Genomic DNA, 16,171 nt, shown 5'->3' on the forward strand with positions numbered 1-16,171 from the left:
GGGGGCAACTCCACTGGCTGCACAAAATAAGTCTGGTTGTATAGAAGTCAATCGGAAAATGACCCTACTTCATTGATGACCCCAGTAAACACTTTCAAATAGCCTCAATTGATTTTGAAAACGATGGTCCCATTTAGAGTCAAATCATATGATACAGCAGACTACGCTTTGGGGGGTGTGTTCGACAAGGTCGCCTGTCCAGTGATCGTGCGGCTCGCCGATCACGGACCAATAGCAGGCGGCGCTGCGGCTCTGTGGGAAAGCCCTGGTCTCACGCTAGCTGCTATGGGTGAGGTCACGGTGGCTACCTCCATAGTTTCGTACAGTCTATGGTTATATGATTCAGTCTCGCAGTGGTTTTTACCTGCATGGGGCCTGTCGGGGTGCCACTGAGAGCGGCTGGGATAAAGCCATGCAACGGATCCACAGAGCTACCATCGCTAGCCAGGTTAGCTTGCTCATCCTTGCCATCATTTATTATGGGCCTATACACTCCTGTGGTGGCACCACTGTACTCTGGAGAGTCGAGGACACCAAACACCTGAGGAGGACAGAGCATGCATGAGGAAGAGGCAGGCTGGAGGAAGGAAGGTCAAGAGGTTTCATGCATCCTGAAGCTATTCAACACGTGGGCGGGCTATGCCTTCAGTACGGAAGACACGAGGGGCAACTGAGAAACTGCTATTCAATTTTCCTTTTTAACTCATTGAGTGCCAATGACGACAATCGTCGTTAATTGCTTTAGTGACGTAGAGTGCCAATGACGACGATTGTCGTCAATTGCGTTTTTTGACGGTGGGACGTGGATCAAAGCCTAGTATATCTCCTGTAAAATTTTGGGGCATGTTGAATGTGTATAACCTATTTTACCGACCCATTAGGTGGCGACAGTGCTCTCCAGATTAGAGAAAGTTGAGTAAAAACAGCAGAAAAAGCCGTGATGAAACCATTCTCATGTCATGCTTTTCGCTGTCGCGCTGGGAGCCAGCGCACAACGGTGGGGGGCTCCGAAAATAGACTCTGGGTGCAGCACACTTTAAAACGCGCAGCAGAAAGCCCAGAATCGGACGCAGCTTCATCCCAGCTCATAACCGAAACCCCAGAAACGAGCGAGCCTGATCCAGACTGCCCCGACGAGCGGCCGCCATCCAGGCAGCACAGACTCGCCTGACACAAGCAGCACTCAGAGCGAGCAGACTCAGCAGAGCCACCAGAGACACACCCACGGAGGAGGAGTTTGCAGTAGAGAGGGGTGGGGGTGCTGTTATATTGAAGGAAATTACTGTTCAGATGTTTCAGGTCAGAAAATATTAGCTTCAGAGTCAGTGATTTGCTTGAAATGCTATATTTCACAAAAGGCTCAATATCTCAGCTTTCTAGATGGAAACGCCTGTATTTGCTGTTTTTGACCTATCTTCTCCGGCTGATAACTAAAGAATGGAAAATGATATCAATAAACTTTTTTTTGCTGCTGATACAATAGAGTCTCATCGTTCTTTGTGCGTGTTCGGTGTTTACATAGTAATATCACACAATATTCTGTGGGCCTCGAGAAATCACTGAAAACGCTCTGAAACTCTGGCACTGGGAGCGTCCGTTCTCCAAAAGTGGCTGGCACTCCATGAGTTAAGAAGTTTTTATCTGATTTTTCTCTCGTTTTCTCCCCTATAGAGAGGTCCAGGGATGACGTATTTTTGTAGGCTGAATGCGGAAGTCCCGAACTTCCTGGTTCTACACTGTTTCTGTCTATGGGATTTTTGAATGGGTTTTTGGCGATATGCTTCAAATAATGTCTGTGGGCAACGCAAGTTTAATCAAACGCGAACCAAGGTTCAGCGGGATAATCTTCACACATGAGGACCACTTTCATGAGTTTTGTAGCGTAAATGCGAGCCCTAGAAGTAAAATGCTCGAGCTAAGCTAATCCTGAACTACACACTGTCGCATAGGCTTCACGTCACGTCAGCACTCAACCTGGACTGTTGTTGATGTGTGCACTGATTACCTCGGGCTGAACGGGGCTGAACCAGGTGAGGGAAAGAGAATTTCCGTGTTCGCCCTTTGAAGTGGTGACGTTATTGACGTATATATCCACATCGACTCAGCAGTGTAGCCTCATTTAGCCGTTTGCTAGCTAGCCGCCCGTTTAATAGGGATGGGCATCGAATTTCGAATTTTCGAATAATCGTTGTTATTATCAAGGTCGACTTTTATTATTGAAATTCGAAATTCGATTTTTTTTTTTTTTTTTTTTTTGAGTGAAATGTTGCATTGTCTCCCCTGATTCTAAGTATAGTCAAATCGCTTGGTTTGAGCAAGTAAAACAATTTTTATAAGCATTTTAAGCAAGGTTTATGGAAAAATGAATGGCGGATGAAATCCCATGAAGAGGGAGAGGGGGTGACTTTGGCACCCCTTTGGCACTCAGACCTGAGCCTACTAAATATTTAATGAACCACTCATGATTGTCAAAACTGTTTTTTATTTTCGAAAATGTCAATGTCATGTAACATGTTCTTTACTTCAGTGGTGCAATGCTTGTTTGAGCTAAAAATCCACAGCAGAAGCTTTTTATATTAATTAATAAAGCCGTAGACTTAGAATCAGGGGAGACAATGCAACATTTCACTCACAAAAAAAAAAAAAAAAAAAAAAAAAAAAAAAAAAATTACATTTTTTTTTTCTTCCGAATTTCGAATTAAATTCGAATTTGGCCAGCGAATTTCGAATAGTGTTTTTGCTAGAAATGCCCATTCCTACCGTTTAACGGCATGTAAAAGCTTCAAAACTCATAAAAGTGGTCTTCATGTGTGAAGATGATGTTACTAAACACTGGTTCGCGTTTGATTAAGCCAGCGTTGCCCAGAGAGATTATTAGAAGCATCGCGCCAAAAACCCATTCAAAACTCCCATAGGCGAAAACTGTTTGGAACCAGGGGCGTTAGCATCGATGATTTCCGGACTCGTTACTGGACCTCTCTATTGGCCAATTTTCCCCCGCTGTCCCGGGCCGTTGCTCCACGGCTCCGATCTGGGGAGAGTTGTAGACTAGCACATGCTTCCTCAGATACATGTGCAGTCACCAGCCGCTTCATTTCACCTGACAGCGAGGAGTTTCACAGCAGGGGAGGATCATGCTCCCCCCCCCCCCCCCCCCCCCCGAGTTCCCATCCCCGGCCCTAGTGCAGCGACCGTGACTCATAACCCTCCCTTCCCTTCCCACCTGCAGACACAGCCAATTGTGTCTGTAGGACAAAGCCAGAGGTACCGCTGCCGGGAATTGAACCCACGTCTCCGCGGTGGTAGGCAAGTGTGCTATAAATAGTTTTCTCTCCTGTGTTTATGACTCAAGAACAGGCGGAAAAGGTTTTTGCCAGGATCATATTTCTAAGTGCCACCCCCTCCCCCCAATCTTTAAAACGTTGTTTTCCCAAAGCATGTGGGGGGATGGGGGGGGAGGGGGGGGAGGGGGTTAATTGTTTATTGCTGTAATACTCATTTCGGCCACAAGAGTGCACCACTTCCCCATGTCGTAAATTAGGATTAAAAGCACTCATGCTTTCTTCCAATCTTTAGAACATGGGGTAGGGATGCACTCCCGTGGCCGAAATGAGTATTACAACAACAAACAACAACAAACACGTAAAAAAAAAAAGTAAAAAAGTAGGCGTGAGGATCCAGGTAAGCTCACCTGGTCGATCATGTTGCGCGCCTCCTCCACCTCCTTGTCCTGGGACTCCGTCTCGATGGTGTAGGTCCCCGCGTCGCTCAGGCTGTCGTCCTCCTCGTTCCTCACCAGCCTGGGCGGAGCTTTGGGCTCTCCCCCGCGGACGCCCAGGGGCGGCATGGGGCACACGGGGGGCCCAGAGGAGTGGACCGGGGACGCACTCTGCCAGGGATCACTGAGAGGAACCTGGGCAGGAGGCGGGCTCGGGACGGGGACGCCGTGGGAGGCTGCCGGAGGCTGCACGGGAGACGAGGGGAAGGACACAGAGGAGGGGGCCGGAGGCTCCTGGGGGGAGGGGATGCGGGCGTGAGCAGGTGACATCATCACCGGAGGTGCGGACATCGGCGGAGTCGACATCGTCTTGTCCCTCGTCGGGGACGAGGCTCTCGGACCGGAATCCTTTAGGAACTCGGAGGCGAACTCCTGGGCCAGCTTGGACGTCTTGCCCACGCTGCCGAAGGGTCTGACCAGCATGCCCGTGGAGGAGCGTGAGGAGGAGGAGGGGCCAGCAGGGGGCGCCTCCCCTTCCGTCTTCTCCCTCTTCAGAGAGCTGGACCTCTGGGGCCCGCCGTGGCCCTGGCCCTTCAGAGGCACCGTCACCTGCTGGGTGGGCGGGATGTGAGCGTGCATGGACACCGGCCTCTCCCCGCCTTTCCGTCGCTCCAGCTTGGCTTTGAGGGCGGAGTAGGAGTCGGCGTGGGCGGGGTTATGGGTGAAGGATTGCGAGCGCTTCTTGCGCGGGTTGTCGTCAAAGAACTCGATGATGAAGGCGTGCTGGCTGAGGTGTTCGGGCGGACCCTCCCTGGGTGCCTCCGTTGTGGGGGAGCGAGGCTGAGGCGGACTGTGGGACAGCAGGCACTCGGGGGCCACGGGCGAGGGCGGGGACAGCCCAGGCGAGGGCGGGGCCAGCCCGGCCGGAGAGTATTGCCGCTGGGCGTAGACAGACTGAGCCGATTGGACCGTCTGCTCGGACTGCTCTGATTGGATGGAGTGCAGCTCAGACTGCTCTGATTGGATGGAGTGCAGCTCGGAGTGTTCTGATTGGATGGAGTGCAACTCTGACTGCTCTGATTGGATAGAGTGGTGGGAGCGGGCAGAATGGTGGGACTTGCTCCTCTTTCCCTTCAGGTCCAGGTCCTCCGAGTCACTCTGCGTTCCGTCCTCATGATGGTGACCTAGCAAACAAAGAAGGAATAAAAAAGAAAAGAAAATTATAATTACTTAGCTAGAAGCTAGCAGTTGTAGTTCGATCGAAAGTGAGCAGTTTCATCTAGGAACTAAAGTCTGTGGATTATCTTGAGCTTTGAGCACCCCAAGCCGTGTGCCATCCAGTTCCATTGTATTGGTGAGAAGGCAGAAATCTCTACGGCCGATATCTCCAAAACTCGCCAACCAAACACCAAAACCATCTAGAGGGAATAGCACTACAAGTAAGGGGAAAACTTGTATTTTTGATTTTAGGGTAAACTGTCCCTTTAAACCAGGGGTGCCCAAATTCTTTCCAACGAAGGGCCAAAACTCAATCTGGGTGGACGGCCGAGGGCCAAAAATAAACGTTGTGGAATTACATGTATTGTGTTTTATAGAAAATTAACATTCTAAATCTAAAATAACATTTTAATATAATAACCGACTTTTTATCTGTTTGGTAATTGTAATAATTTGCAATTGGTTATATATATTTAAAAAAACATCTGCATTTGTGGGGAGCTTAAACATTTAATCAGTAAACGCCCAGTTAAAAACAGTTGCATTTTCCACCTTTGTAATCAAGAGAGAAATTTGACTTAATTCACAACTTGAAAAATCCTCAAGGTACTTTGAAAATCAGCTTTATTGTCCATCTTTTGTAAACAATTTGCCATGACAATTTGCAGGGATGCAATCTCAGGAGTGAACACAGTATCCGCAGCCATATTCAGACACTGTTTCACAAAGTCACCACATGAAAAAGCTCGTCCACCCTTTGCAATCAGTGCAGATATCTGATAACTTGCCCGAGTTGCATTCTGGATAAAAAATTGGAAGGAAAAAATAATAATAATAATAAAAAATAATAAAAAAAATCCCCAAATCCGTGGCGGGCCAAAACAAACAGAGCGCGGGCAGAGCGCAAACTTGGCCCGTGGGCCCCAAATTGGTCAGCACTGCTTTAAACATTCTTACAACAGAAGTGATTCATGCTAACCTAATATGATGGTTACCTTTGAGGCTCTTGATGTTGATGGCGAGGTCACTCTTGGTGCTGTAAACGTCGTCACACGTCGGACGCCGTCTCATCATGGTGACATCACTGTGCACCAGCCAATCGGCCACCTTGCTCTCGGCCGACATCAACTCGGCGGGCGCGGTGCCGATCGCCGCCTTCGCGGGCGGAGTCTGCTGCTTCCGCTGGCGGGAGGAGAACTTGGTCACGTGGTCCTTGATCTTCATCTTGCCCGGCATGCAGTCATCAAACTCTATGGTGAAGGAGGCGTGGCTCTGGACCACCGGGGGGGTCGGGGTGGGGGGAGAGGGCGGGGCGGGGGGCGTGTCCGTGTCCTTGGTAGGGATCTCGTGAAGCTCCGCCCCCAGGGCTTTTGGGTGCTGGAAGTCCTTGGTGGGGATCTCGAAGTAGCTGGGCTCTCGGTGGTACGGGAAGACGGACTTGGCCTGCGAGTCTCTGAAGTCTGACAGGGAACCGTTCAGCTCCGGGTCCAGAGAGGGGACATCTTTCTGCAGGTCTGCTGAGGAAGGTCCACAGGAACATCCAGAGGAACCAGATTACACTGATTACTGAAAACAATGTAATTACTATAACCACCAAGGTCTTACCAGGCTACAGGGGGGTTGCCGGCACAACTCCAAAGCAACCTTCTCCTAAACAACTGAAGTCAGTGCAGCTCTCCAGACTTCCAAACAGACCTATATTTACACCACCATTTAGTGACAATCTGAACCACAGCTGACTCAGTTGCAACACACAATGGTGTGTAGGTCTTTCTATTTATAGTGTGGCTGTTTTGACTTTGGAACAGTGGTTCTCAACGTGGGGCCCGGGGACCACCAGGGGTGCTTGGGGGGGTTCCAGGAGGTCCCCAGCAAACTGAGGAAGAGGTTAATGCACTTATTGAACATAGAACGACGGCTATTCCGTTCATAGTTTGTTTCTCTCTACCTACAATACAGACAGTGGTGGAGTTCTGGACAAAATCAAGTCACAGTTGTATATGTATCTAACCATGAAGATATTCTCAGCTTTGGGTCCAAACCTCAACTGGGGGTCCGACAGTCGGTGGCTCTAATGTGGACTAAATTAGGGGTCCTTGATATGTCAAAGTTTGAGAATGGCTCCCCTTAGAACTGATCCTCATTGAGTTCAGTTGTTTTTGAGAAGGTGGCTACAAAGTTGTGCTGCCAACCTCCCTGTGAGGTGCTGTATGTGGACTCACTTCACCTGGGTTTGTTTGCACTGGCATGAGGGGGAGGAGCTAACTGCACCTGGGTTTGTTTGCACTGGCATGAGGGGGAGGAGCTAACTTCACCTGGGTTTGTTTGCACTGGCATGAGGGGGAGGAGCTAACTTCACCTGGTTTTATTTGCACTGGCATGAGGGGGAGATGCTGACAGAACATTCAGTTTTGGGTGAACTGTTCCTTTAACTGAAAGGTCAAGTCTTACCTGGATCGTCGTTCTGACCTTTCCCCCCACAGTCCTCCTCCCCCCACCAGGACGGCTGTCCGTACAGCGGGGTGGGCCGACACACCGGCGCCTCTGTGACTGTGACACACACACACACACACACACACACACACACACACACACACACACACACACACACACACACTTCGATTATACACACACACACGCTTCGATTATGGAATAGACTTGAGAATAGACGTGAGAATGTCTGACCAAAGACTCACTAAGAAGATGTTTGTTTGGGACATCGCCCATGGTCATCCTTGGGCAAATGATTTGAAATCCCTATTTTATTCGATCAACTTGTCATTTATTTTTCTTTAACAGGTTATTATGTGATACCTGAGAGACTATGTGTAATATGTTTATTTTGTATAAGGATAAATGGTCTGTTGACTTATGGTATAAACCAAAACTAAGAACCTACCTTCACCTAAAAGACAGTTACGGTGTGGAGCCCTATATGTGAAGTTTGACTTGGACAGACGAAAAAGATCTCTGTGTGCCCAGTTACGCTCTGGAACCCTTCCCTTAGCAATAGAGACTGGTAGGTTGAATGCTCCCCCTGAAGAAGGTAGACTCTGTTTAATATGAGATTTAGATGACGTTGAAAATGAGACTCACTTTTTGCTCTATTGCACTGCATGTGAAGATGCAAGGTAAGTGCTCTTTAGTCAAATGTCCTCTATTTCTGCTAACTTTTTTATTTGGGTGACTATGAGAAACTGGAGTTGTGTTTTAAAAAAGGGACCTTCCTCACAGCAAATTGTGTTTGTCGGACATGGGAGCAAAGACAGAACATTTTGTTTAAAAAGTGATGGAAGGACTTGTCTTGTTCTTTGAGCAGTATGTTGACTTGCGATTTGGCCTTCTTTTTTTATTGTACCATTGTTACGTTGTCTTTGATGTGTGTCTTGTAGGTCCAGGGCATGACACTAATAACAAAATCAATCAATCAATCAATCAATCATACACACACACGATAGAGACAGTCGGCATGTGTGGGAACGCCCACAAAATGTTATACGGCTGACTCACCAAAGGAAAGTGCTGCGGCTCTAAACTACAGGTTTGGGGGTTCTAGAGCAGAACACAAGACGTCTGTTCAGATGTGCGTTTACTGCGGTGGTTGAATCCCCGATCGTGTCTGCCTGGGCTGGCCTAGCAGCTAAATTCTAACTTTGCTGAATGGATAGAACGGGGGGGATTTACCCCACCCTGACCACGCCCCCAGCCAGGCTGAGCCAGCTAACCCAGCGTCTATGACGAGACCATCGCCTCAACCTTAGTATAAGTGACAACCCATTCTCACTTCTAACTAGAGATGAAACGGTATGAACATTTCATATCGCGATTATAGTGACCAAAATGATCATGGTTATCAGTATTATCGCGGTATTGTTAAAATGTGTTGAAAATGTTCCAAGGGTTCTGATACACTCACTGAAATCATTTCACCACCAATTTCGCCTGCATCTGAAAGACTGTTTAATTTGATTTATTTATTTGAGGGACAATGCACATTAATTAACTCATTCATGGCCAAAGACGTCTTTGACGTGTTATCAGGAATAGCCCTCCCAGCCAATGACGTGTTTGACGTGTTTTTGTTTTTATTAGTACAGCGCGTAGTTCAAAGACTTCCCCAGCCTGTGACATGTTATCAGGTCCCTAGCCTCAAAGCCAAGCCGACAACACGCGATCAAACACATACCGCAGCTGTTGTTTTGAAATGAGCAGGAGGAAAAACAGAAAACAGAGAAACGCGCTTCCTTGTTGCAGAGGAGAAACGCCATTGAAACACCCCTCGGCGCGCTGCACGAGCTGATCGGCTTGCTGCAGGGCAGCGGACATCGAAACCGCGGTAGTCAAACCCGTGACCAACATGATAGATCCTGGTCCCTGGACACAGGAACGGCCCGAAAGAGACGAGACGGAGTCACAACTGTGTGAGGAGGAGGAGAACAGCAGCCTCGCCACAGAAATGGCTTTCACACAGAGCCAAGCAGCACGGCCACTTTCCTGTCGAGGGCGAGGAAGACTGGACTGACTCCAATGCGACAGGACCCGGATGATCTTGCGGTAAGGAGTGTGTGAGTGTGTGTGTGTGTGTGTGTGTGTGTGTGTGTGTGTGTGTGTGTGAGAGAGACTACACTGATCTCTGCATTCTATTCTATGATCACACTCACTCACACTGAGTAAACTGTATTGTTGAATGTAAAAAAAGCACTTCATGTATATGTATATATATATATATATATATATATATATATTTTTTTTTTTGTCATTTGTGTCATAACGAATAATATTTACATGTCTGATGTCAATACAGTTCAAAATAAAAGAATTGAGAGCGAGTTCTGCCTGAGATTGTGTGATTTACAAAAATGCCATTTTCTGCAATTTGTCTTCTCAGAGAGACCTTTTTGGTGAAAACAGGGTGTATATAAATGGCTATAAGTAGAGTACAGAACATGCTAAAAGCTCACTTTTTTTTTCCTGGTGAACCCAGAGACGTACATCTTCATTTTGAGGTATTGCAAATCACTTTGGTGCTAATAGATAATTTACTGTGGGTCTTGAAAGATGACCAACAATTATGAAAATCTTTGGCCTGTGCTAAATATTGGCAGTCCTAAACTGGCCATGAATGAGTTAACATTACTGTAAAGATGCCAGTGTTAGCCAAATGGGTAATTTTCAACTGTAGTCCTTTGAATCTCTAGTTAGAATTGCCAGTGCCTCACACACACTGACAGGAGTATTAACCCTAACATACATGTCTTTGATAGTGGGAGGAAACCCACACGAACATGGGGAGAACATGCAAACTCTACACAGAAAAGACCTGGGATGGACCGGGGTTCAAATCCGGGACCTTCGTGCTGTGAAGCAGCAGCGCTACCCACTGATCCACCGTACTGTCCTCGGCATCAAAGGCAATATATGTTTGTATATATGGCTGTCTCGTATTAAAAAAAAAAAATACATTTTTATTTTGTGTCATAAATCAATGCCATTGGTCACCCTTCACAGACGTCTGTCTGTGGGTTTTACGACATTTAACCAGTGGAAAAGCATTAAAACAATCGTGTGAGTAAGTCTCGTAACTCCATTCGCCCTCAAAGTGTCGCTCAAACCTCGAAGCTCCTCCCCTTCCTCCGTCTGAAGCTCCCCAGGCACAAGTATTATACCCTGGAAGACAGACACAGGCAGACGCGCCGTGTATTTCTGAGTCATTCTGACTTTGTTTTGTTTATTTCTGGCTTTGTCTGACGTGAATAGATCAATAAAATGTTTTTGAATTATTGTTGTTCTATTCACCTTATTCACCACGCCCACTTTTTCTCTCTTCCGCGTTACACGCAAATGTATTTGTTCTTCCGGTTCAGCGGTGGTTGGCGGCCAATTTCAAAACAAAACGTCACTATAATAATGAATGAAGTTTGGCAACATTCAGAATTAAGCTACACTGCGGCCAACTTCAGTTCCATGTTCATAGCGTTACTGCTGCGAGGAGCCGATGGCTGTACCCGGTCGACATTTAACGTTAGTTACAAAAGCACGCAGACAGTGTTTTCTCACTGCCAGTAGCCTACAGTAGGGGTTGACAGATAGCTAGTCCGACCGGTGTCAGCACAGCCAGCGCTCCCAGTCCTCGCTGCTCGTTAAATATTTCCAAATTATTATTAATTTATTTTATTTATTATTATAAATACGTTATTCTGATAAACTGGTCACATATAGGTTACGTTCTCAACCGAAAAATATTAAAACTTTAAAACAGTTTTTTTCCCCCCCTTGAAGACAGCTTTTTGGCAAGTCTAAAAATGACTACGGTAGGCGTAATCTACTTCCGTGTCTAAAACCGGAAAGACGATTACAAAATGACGTCATGCAGAAGCGTCCTTGTATGGGCAAAGAATAAGGTGAATAGAAGTCTATTGAACATGCATGTTGTGGGAGTTCTAACCGGACTGCAGGCGAGCCCGCGCAGCAGGCGAGCTGCAGGGCAGGTCGAGGGGCGTAGCGGGCGAGCTAGCGAGCCTAGTTGGTTTAAATGTATTCTTTATGATTTCATCTTATTGTATGTTATTGGTTGAAATGTATTCCTTATTCTTTCCTATGTAAAGTCCACAGATCATTATAGTGGAGCCTGAGCAGATTAGTCTGTCAGACATCCGAGGAGAGAGGAACAACTCAGCAAGGTCCGACGGGACTATGGGCGTGGATTGGCTGCTGTTACCATGGAGACAGGATGTGGCAAGAGAGGAGAGAGGGACAGGGACAGAGAGAGAGAGAGAGAGAGAGAGAGAGAGAGAGAGAGAGAGAGATATAGAGAGAGAGGAAGGACAGGGGAGGGGGAGGGGTCAGCTCAGCTTTTCCTATGAAAACACATCTATCTGTTTGACCGTACACAATGTCCATCATAACAAGCCATAGTGAACCTTCCCAGATAAAGCCCTTTTCACAGCAGCCATTTTGTGTCTCAAAGCAGGGGGAAACACAGGTGTAACCAATAACATGAATGGAATGGACACCTAAATGGAATGGAAGTTGAAAACCATCATTAATGTCATTGGTTACACCTGTGTTTACCCTGCCTTGAGACACGAAATGGCTGCTGTGAAGAGGGCACATTCCCCCATACTGAGTGTGCTTAGCAGATTATTGCATACCCTGGGTCAGAGTCATGGGCGGAGTTTGCGGGATGGAGTAAGGATGCACATTTTTATCAATTTCCTTATTCGATTAATTGGTCATGTTAACGATCAATTCATCGATTAATCCTTATATTAAAAAACAGCTTTTGACATACAAAATAGAAAATACATAATGCAGGGTTTTACACCTGTCTTTAGGCCTACCCAACAAGTTGATCAACCAAATACACTTCCTGCATTACTGTAGCTGTCATTGTGCTTGTGGACATGAGATATTTCAACATTATATTACAATGTTTACAATGATTACTGTTGTCTTTTTGGGTGTAATTCTCCTCACTGGACTTTCTGTCTGCTAGCTTGGCTTTCTTCTTCCTCTGTATGAGCAGTGAAAGTTACATTTTGCCCTTGTGCTGTTAAATAATTTCAGCAAAGAAAATAAAAATGTGAAAATAGCACATAGCCTACATTGTCGATTAATCGGTTAACATATAGTTTGATCGATCAAATTCTTAACGATCGATTGTCGATCAATCATTAACATCCCTAGTACGGGGCCAGTCGCCACTGGCCACCCTCGTTTTTTTGTTTTGTTTGTTAGTTCTTTGCTCCACTATTGGCTCCATGTCACTGGCTGAATATGATCACAACATTTTTATCAACTTTCACTTTGACAAGGGCTGCCCCCCCAGTATTAGCAGAGTATTTAGTACCCTGGGTCAGAGTATCAGCAGAGTATTGTGTCCCCTGGGTCAGAGTATTAGCAAAGTATTGTGTACCCTGGGGCAGAGTAGTAGCAGAGTATTGTGTACTCTGGGTCAGAGTATCAACAGATTATTGCGTACCCTGGGTCAGAGTATCAGCAGAGTATTGCATACCCTGGGTCAGAGTATTAGCAGAGTATTCCGTACCCTGGGTCAGAGTAGTAGCAGAGTATTGTGTACCCTGGGGCAGAGTAGTAGCAGAGTAGTGCGTACCCTGGGTCAGAGTATCAGCATAGTATTGTGTACCCTGGGTCAGAGTATTACCAAAGTATTGCGTACCCTGGGCCAGAGTATTAACAGAGTATTGTGTACTCTGGGTCAGAGTATTGCGTACCACGGGTCAGAGTATTAGCAGAGTATTGCATACCCTGGGTCAGAGTATCAGCAGATTATTGCGTACCCTGGGTCAGAGTATCAGCAGATTATTGCGTACCCTGGGTCAGAGTATCAGCAGATTATTGCGTACCCTGGGTCAGAGTATCAGCAGATTATTGCGTACCCTGGGTCAGAGTATTAGCAGAGCATTGCATACCCAGGATCAGAGTATTAGCAGAGTATTGCGTACCCTGTGTCAGAGTATTAGCAGAGTATTGCGTACCCTGGCTCAGAGTATTAGCATAGTATTGCATACCCTGGGTCAGAGTATAAGCAGAGTATTGTGTACCCTGGGTCAGAGTATTAGCAGAGTATTGCGTACCCTGTGTCAGAGTATTAGCAGAGTATTGCGTACCCTGGCTCAGAGTATTAGCATAGTATTGCATACCCTGGGTCAGAGTATAAGCAGAGTATTGTGTACCCTGGGTCAGAGTATTAGCAGACTCTTGCGTACCCTGGGTCAGAGTATTAGCAGAGTATTGTGTACCCTGGGTCAGAGTATTGCATACCCTGGGTCAGAGTATTAGCAGATTATTGCATACCCTGGGTCAGAGTATAAGCAGAGTATTGTGTACCCTGGGTCAGAGTGTATTAGCAGAGTATTGTGTACCCTGGGTCAGAGTATTAGCAGAGTATTGCATACCCTGGGTCAGAGTATAAGCAGAGTATTGTGTACCCTGGGTCAGAGTATTAGCAGATTATTGCATACCCTGGGTCAGAGTATTAGCAGAGTATTGTGTACCCTGGGTCAGAGTATTAGCAGAATATTGTGTACCCTGGGTCACAGCCTTGGCCCGGTCCGTTTTCTCCGGTCGGATCCGCTCCTCGAGCTCGCGCCTCCCCTCAGACACGCCCCTCTGGCCCATCTGCAGCTGGCTGGTGTACTTCTCATGCTGAAACATCACATACATTTTTATTAACCCAATGATACCTGATGCAGCATTTGTGTGTGTATCCCTTTAAGACCGCCAACCGCGTTAACGCGGTTGGCGGTCTTAAAGGGATACACACACAAATGAGGGATATACACGCAAATGCTGCATCAGGTATCAATGGGTTAAACACAGTGGAGTGATATCACTTCAGCAAGCAGTTATAATACACTAAAATGTCAAGGCAACATGAAGACATATGACTACAACACAGACAGTATCACACAATATCACTGTAATCTAACAGAGAGCTGGAGGACTCCGTCCGTAGGGAGGAGAGCGAGTGTCTTTTCCTTTATCCTTTCGTCTTTTAGATTATTTTTCCTATTTCCTTTTTAAGTCTTCTTCAATACAGCACGGTGTTTCACCTTATGTAGAAGAGACAGTCTGGCTTGAGAGACTAACAGGAAGTGTAAACACAATCGGACGTTCTGATTGTGTTTACACTTCCTGTGACTTCCTAGTCTGACTCATATGTGAGTCAAACTAGGTTTGACCAGCTGAGTCAGACTAGTTTTGAGCAGGTAAAACAGCCGACATTTTGAACGGGAAGTCATGACACAGTGGGCGAGGCGGGGCTACATAAGGTGAAGTGCTATACCACTGTAGATTATGTAGCTGACATAAGCGGAGACGCTTACGGTTCTAATGAGCTCAATTTCAATCAGATATCTGTGTGAGATGTGAGAGGTCAAGGGACCAGTTTGAAAATGGTCGTGCCCATTTAACTTTGTCAAAAACGTTGCTGACTTTGGAGCTACAGTATGTTACAGAGAGCTAGCATAACATGGATGTCTAGCTTCCGCCAATACCAGAAGCTTCACTCGAGTTGAAAAACTCCGCTCGCCAGACCTCGTCAAACACGGACTTGCGGCCCACAAATTTTCTGAGCTTCAACTTGAAAATATTTCACGGCCCACTAGAGGGCAGGTGGTTGAGAAACACTGAAATAGACGATAAAGCAGACTATGTTTTGAGGCGTGATTGACAGGTTGCCTGTCCAATGATGGCACAGCTTGTCAATCATGGACCAATAGAGCTCAACAGTCACGTGACTTTCCGTGACGTTTTTCTGCCCCGGAAGAGAGTTCCCCATTCATTTTCTCCATAGACATTTAGAAAAATCCTTATATAACGAGTTGTAAGGCTGTAACCAAGCCAACCCGTGACCTGGTGAATCGAAAATTCTTTTTTGAAATGTCTATGGGGAAAATGAATGGGGAACTCTCTTCCAGGGCAGAGAAACGTCACGGAAAGTCACGTGACTGTTGAGCTCTTTAGCAGGTGGTGCTGTGGCTCTGTCTGGCTCCAAATAACCAAGATGGCGGCTTCAAAATGGGAGTCCACAAACCAATGGGTGACATCACGCTGGCTACGTCCATATTTTTTATACAGTCTATGATTTGAACACACAACGGTTTCATCACAATGTCATGTAGGACAATAGTTAGAGCGCCATCGGCAGGCCAACCAGTGTCATGTGTAATGATCTGATCCACAGGGGCCACTGCCAAAGGCTAGTTTAAAGGTCAAGAGAGGTGAAGAAATGTTTCTACTTCTTGTTCCACCACTAGGCGGCAGCGTTCAGACCAGGGGGCTGACATTACCTTCAGGGCCTCCTCTGGGACTCTGTGCTGGCTCTTCTCCAGGACGTACACGTGAGAATGTGAAGGCCACGTTAAGAACACAAACTAGGGATGGGTACCGAACTCGGTACTTTTACAGGCACTGACCGAATTACGTCGGTACTGCCCCGTACCAGTTCACATAAAAACGAACGGTACCAAATTTCGGTACTTGAACGCATCTGAGTAATAGAAAGAGAGTGGTGAAAATAGAAATTCCGACGGAACCTTAAGGCAACACGCGAGAGCGCGTTACGTCAGTACGTCACTCTGGTTCTGAAAGCAAAACAGGACCAGCCGAAAGCTGTGGCTACACTTTACCAAGATAGACTCAGATAACACTGGTTGCAACATGTGTGATGTGAATTGCAAAGATGGCCAGGGAAACACCTCAAACTTGAGG

At 46.6% G+C, this 16,171-nt stretch overlaps 2 protein-coding genes across 2 annotated transcripts in view; one reads left to right on the forward strand and one right to left on the reverse strand.

The window, feature by feature from the left end:
* LOC310782079 (serine/threonine-protein kinase PAK 6-like) overlaps positions 1-16,171 on the forward strand; it is a 217,573-nt gene that overhangs the window by 64,888 nt on the left and 136,514 nt on the right. The window lies entirely within an intron of this gene.
* Positions 1-16,171, reverse strand: part of LOC310782217 (centrosomal protein of 170 kDa protein B-like) — a gene marked incomplete at both ends in the record, with an annotated part of 61,878 nt that overhangs the window by 30,791 nt on the left and 14,916 nt on the right. The window contains 6 exon segments of the mRNA XM_083642899.1: positions 365-541; positions 3,692-4,902; positions 5,932-6,453; positions 7,388-7,480; positions 13,987-14,104; positions 15,751-15,807. Coding sequence (XP_083499025.1) covers positions 365-541; positions 3,692-4,902; positions 5,932-6,453; positions 7,388-7,480; positions 13,987-14,104; positions 15,751-15,807 — 2,178 coding nt within the window.

Source organism: Poromitra crassiceps (assembly GCF_964638095.1).
Source record: "Poromitra crassiceps genome assembly, chromosome: 9".
Taxonomy (NCBI): domain Eukaryota; kingdom Metazoa; phylum Chordata; class Actinopteri; order Beryciformes; family Melamphaidae; genus Poromitra; species Poromitra crassiceps.